Consider the following 4,094-nt stretch of genomic DNA (forward strand, 5'->3'; position numbering starts at 1 on the left):
TCACAACTCAAATGAGCCACACCATATGGAAGAGTGTGAATGAGATGCCAACCATAGATTTATGTATGGGCCATCATATTGTGTACCTTTCATCAAACCTGTTAATCAGGCCACACGAGCAATTTTATATTATTCCTGTTGTTGTGATGGTTACGAGTAAAATAAATCTATTTTTTCATTGATCTCTTCCTTAGTGCAAGAGTGACTTGGGAAACAATAGTATGGGAAACTTGTTCCAAGTCCCACATTATGAACGGTTAGATCTCTAGCTAATGGGTGAGATTCATTCAATAGGAAGAATGAACTATAAGAGATTTTAGATGAACGGTCGGGATCATCAATTAGATTGGCAGAAGGGCCGAGACTTGCTCCCAAACTTCAAGCATAACATATAATAAAAAGTCAAAATGCAACTAGCCTACACCAAAACATCCAAACAAACACCACACATTCACCAACACGTACGTGCCAACCTTGCATTTTCTTGGGAAATCTGTGCCGTTGATTGAGTGGGTCACACCATGTAGATGACGTGGCCCAAAAGTCAGACCAGCCAAGTCATCAGCTTGGCAACACATGTAGGAAATCAATGGACAGACATGCCTGGCCCAGCTGATGAATAGCAGAACGGACTAAAGTTCCAGTCAAAACCATCCCTAAGGTAGGTCCCACTTAACACACAGCTACGATATCCCACACGTGCACCAGGTTGGCACGTGTCAGCCGGTTCTAGGAGGCCTAGCAACTTTGTTGGAGGAATCCACGTAGAGTCGGACACGACCTAGGTCAAAGTCCATGGTCACAAAGCAGTTGGGAAGAACCACCTGAAAGCGGGCCATAGGCATATCTTCTTTGATCTTTTTCTTAGCTTCTTCTACGGTGAGGCCCACCACTTCGGGCCATTCCCTCTTTGGAGCTGTATCCAATGCAACTCTACGGCTACCTGCTCCTGCATCTACTCCACCGGACACCAGCCCTGCTCACACAATAAAGAAAATGCCACAAGATCATCAGCCATCTGGCACTTGCATATGACATCCGTGCCGTTCATCTGATGGGCCTCACTTGCATGGAGTAAAATGGACGGGTAAAATAAATAACCGTCCACGGTGACCGGGATCTTTCTTCTCCATGGAGGACATCCGTACCGTGAATTGTCAGGTTCCACCTTAAAGATCACCCTCCTTGAAAATCAGGCTGACCCACTTTCTAAGTGGGCCACACCGGTGTGTTGAGTCAGACTATCAGCTGTCCTTTGATTCTAACCGTGTGGCCCACCTTCTGAGCAGACTGGCCTAATTTTTTGGCCAGGTGATCTTCATGGTGGGGCCTACAGTTACCGTGGTACGGATTTCTTACACAAGTAGCATGTTTGTACAATTGGGTGTAGGTGATCAGATCTTTCTGTCCATATCTTTATTTGTGGTTTGGTAAGCTTACATGCAAGCCTAGCCGCTCATCGAGCAGGCCCAAGCGTGGATGTGGCCACCTGATCCAAAATTCAGATCTGTTGGATGATCCTGATGGTTGGATGTGAACATTGAATGTCAACCATCGGTCATGATTTTTCCTTGGCCATCTCCTTTTCTCTGATCAAACCCGCCGTTTAGCTAATTCAGATCTGTATCCACCAACGGCCCGATCACCATCAGATCGAGACCGACCTATCCCATCCATACCCACACCAGAATTAGCTGCGGTCAAATCATCTCAGATAATCAATCAGGCCAACCCAATCATGTGTGGGACCCACCACTGATCGCCATCAAATAAAGACAAACGTATGCGATCTGTCCACATCAACGGCGGGATCACCGTTGGATCAAGACCGACCGATGAGAAGTGTATCAATACCCAAATTAGCTGTGGTTCAACAGGGTTAGAACATAGATCAGGCAAATCAAAGGACTGGATGGACTTACCTTGGTGGGCCATGAGACGGTGAGATGGTTCTTGGGGAACTTCCTTTTGCTGGTTTTCCTCAGCCATAACAAGAGAAAAAACGAGTAGCGAAAAGAATACAATGCGAGTAGAGACTGCGAATGCTTTCATTTGCATTTCCTCTCCGCCCATATCCCGTCTATTATATATCTTGGGACACGGATTTCCTGCGAAAGCCTTTCCCAGGAAGTTCCTGCGCTGGGAAACTAGGTGGGCCCACCGTGATTTTTTTTCGAGGAATCCACTCCGTTCTCCCGTTTTTTGAGATCATTTTAGGAAATGTGACCAAAAACGAGTCGGATCTAATGCTCAAGTGGGCCGCACTAAAGGAAGAGGTGGGTGGGGAAATTCCTACCGTTGAAACCTCCCTGGGGTAGAGAGTGATGTTTACATTCCATCCATACCGTTAATAACGTCATTCCTACGTGTATGAACTGAAAATACAAATATTATCCTGATTCAAGACTTCTGTGGCCCCCACGAATATTTCAACTGTGAACGTTCAATACTCACGTTTTCGGCGTCCTTGAGTATTGAATCCGGTTCATTTTTTATCCCATGTCCTAAAATGACCCCAAAAAACGGATGGACGGGATGGATTCCTCACAAACATCACGGTGGGCCCCAGCTAGGATCCCAGCGTAGGAACTTCCTGCAAAAGGCTTTAGCTGGAAATCCGCGTGGCTTGTGCCAGACTCTGTGTTAGTTTCACACCGTTTAAAGATGGAAGACTCAGCTTGTATGGAAATCACTAATTTACTGATACGATTATATTAACCACCTGATTTTTCCCTTAGTATTTAGACAGCTCATTATTTTATTTTCATCTGTCCGTTTGATGGCCATTGATTGAATGGATATGATTGCTTGATCAATGTGATTTTAGAAATGTGCTCTATCCATAATAGGACCCACTATTTGGACGGTCTGGATAGCTTCACAGTGGCGCCACATGTGAGGAGTCTCAGTTACCATCATTTCTTAAATGTTGAACAACTAACACGGGAGTCTTGGCACTTTGGTTTGGACAATAGCTTTAAAGATTCTCAATTTCCTCCGCTTAGGCCGGCAACAAGAGTTATGATATGATCCTCGGTCCAGTGATATGCATTTCATCCTCTGGCCGGCCGGCAGTGGGCCCTGCCAATCAGGTTTCTTTTGCAATCTGGGTCTGTTATTAGGCCCGTAGGTTGACGGTGGGCCTCGTTTAGTTGAGTGGAGTGGTGACCGGGTAAGTGTGGCCCGCTTTTGGCAAGATCTTCTATAGGTGGCTAGAGATACTTATTATGAATGGGCCTGGGCTAACCTTGAATGGGCAAATGATAAATGGGCCTGGGCTAACCTTGAATGGGCAAATGGTAAATGGGCCTGGGCTAACCTTGTGACGTGTTGGAGTCAACTTACTCATCCAAGTCTTAAAACCATTGTCGGTCGTGTTGTGGTAGTGCTCCGAAACGTACGTTTCCTAATAAAAAAACACTTATATGTTCGTCTTTTTCCCCTATTTGTATTTGTTTTTAAATAGTGGGAAGCCTAGTTTGGACGTTGGCTCTCTCTACGGGGCATGTTGTCTTTTTCTCCTATTTATATTTAACTCAAACCTAAGAGGGAGTTTTCGACTCAAACTCATTAAAAACATGACTTACTATAAATGGTAAACTTATTATATTTTATAGACGGTCATGATTCCTATTAGACTTCATGCTTTTGGGCAAAAAATAATAAGTGTCCAATTTGGCCTAACAATGTATTTCTCTTAAAACTTCTAAGCCCTTTTCATATTAGGCACGGTTCCTGAAACTCAAATGATCAAAAGTAATGGTCGAATTAAAACTTACTATTTATAGTAAGACAAATAAAATGGACTTTCGACCATTGATCTGATGGAATCTCACAAATTTAGCATGGGTAACCCGGCATAGCAGGATTAGTTGGCTAAAATAACTTGTCCTACCCTAAAATCATATATGATATGTTGAAAAACTCATTCCGGTTTGCGAGATACGACTGTTTTGAGGTTTTGACAGTCTTGATCACCTTCATCTCCGATCGGACCTTCTTTGGTCCATCTTGGCCATGAAAGTGTCTGCCATTCTACATCAGTCTCATCCACTTCAAAAGAACTCGTCCTCGAGTTCTTGTCCCACTTCGAT

At 44.2% G+C, this 4,094-nt stretch overlaps 1 protein-coding gene across 1 annotated transcript; it reads right to left on the minus strand.

Annotated features, from left to right (window-relative positions):
- Positions 1 to 365: 365 nt before the first annotated feature.
- On the minus strand, positions 366 to 2,068 carry LOC131253862 (subtilisin-chymotrypsin inhibitor-2A-like). The gene is made up of 2 exons (XM_058254993.1): positions 1,923 to 2,068; positions 366 to 976 (listed from the first exon to the last, which is right to left on the minus strand). Exons 1-2 carry the CDS (start codon positions 2,056 to 2,058, stop codon positions 720 to 722), a joined length of 393 nt encoding a protein of 130 aa, XP_058110976.1. The 5' UTR covers positions 2,059 to 2,068; the 3' UTR covers positions 366 to 719.
- Between the last annotated feature and the right edge of the window lie 2,026 nt (positions 2,069 to 4,094).

This window comes from Magnolia sinica, chromosome 8 (assembly GCF_029962835.1).
Source record: "Magnolia sinica isolate HGM2019 chromosome 8, MsV1, whole genome shotgun sequence".
Taxonomy (NCBI): domain Eukaryota; kingdom Viridiplantae; phylum Streptophyta; class Magnoliopsida; order Magnoliales; family Magnoliaceae; genus Magnolia; species Magnolia sinica.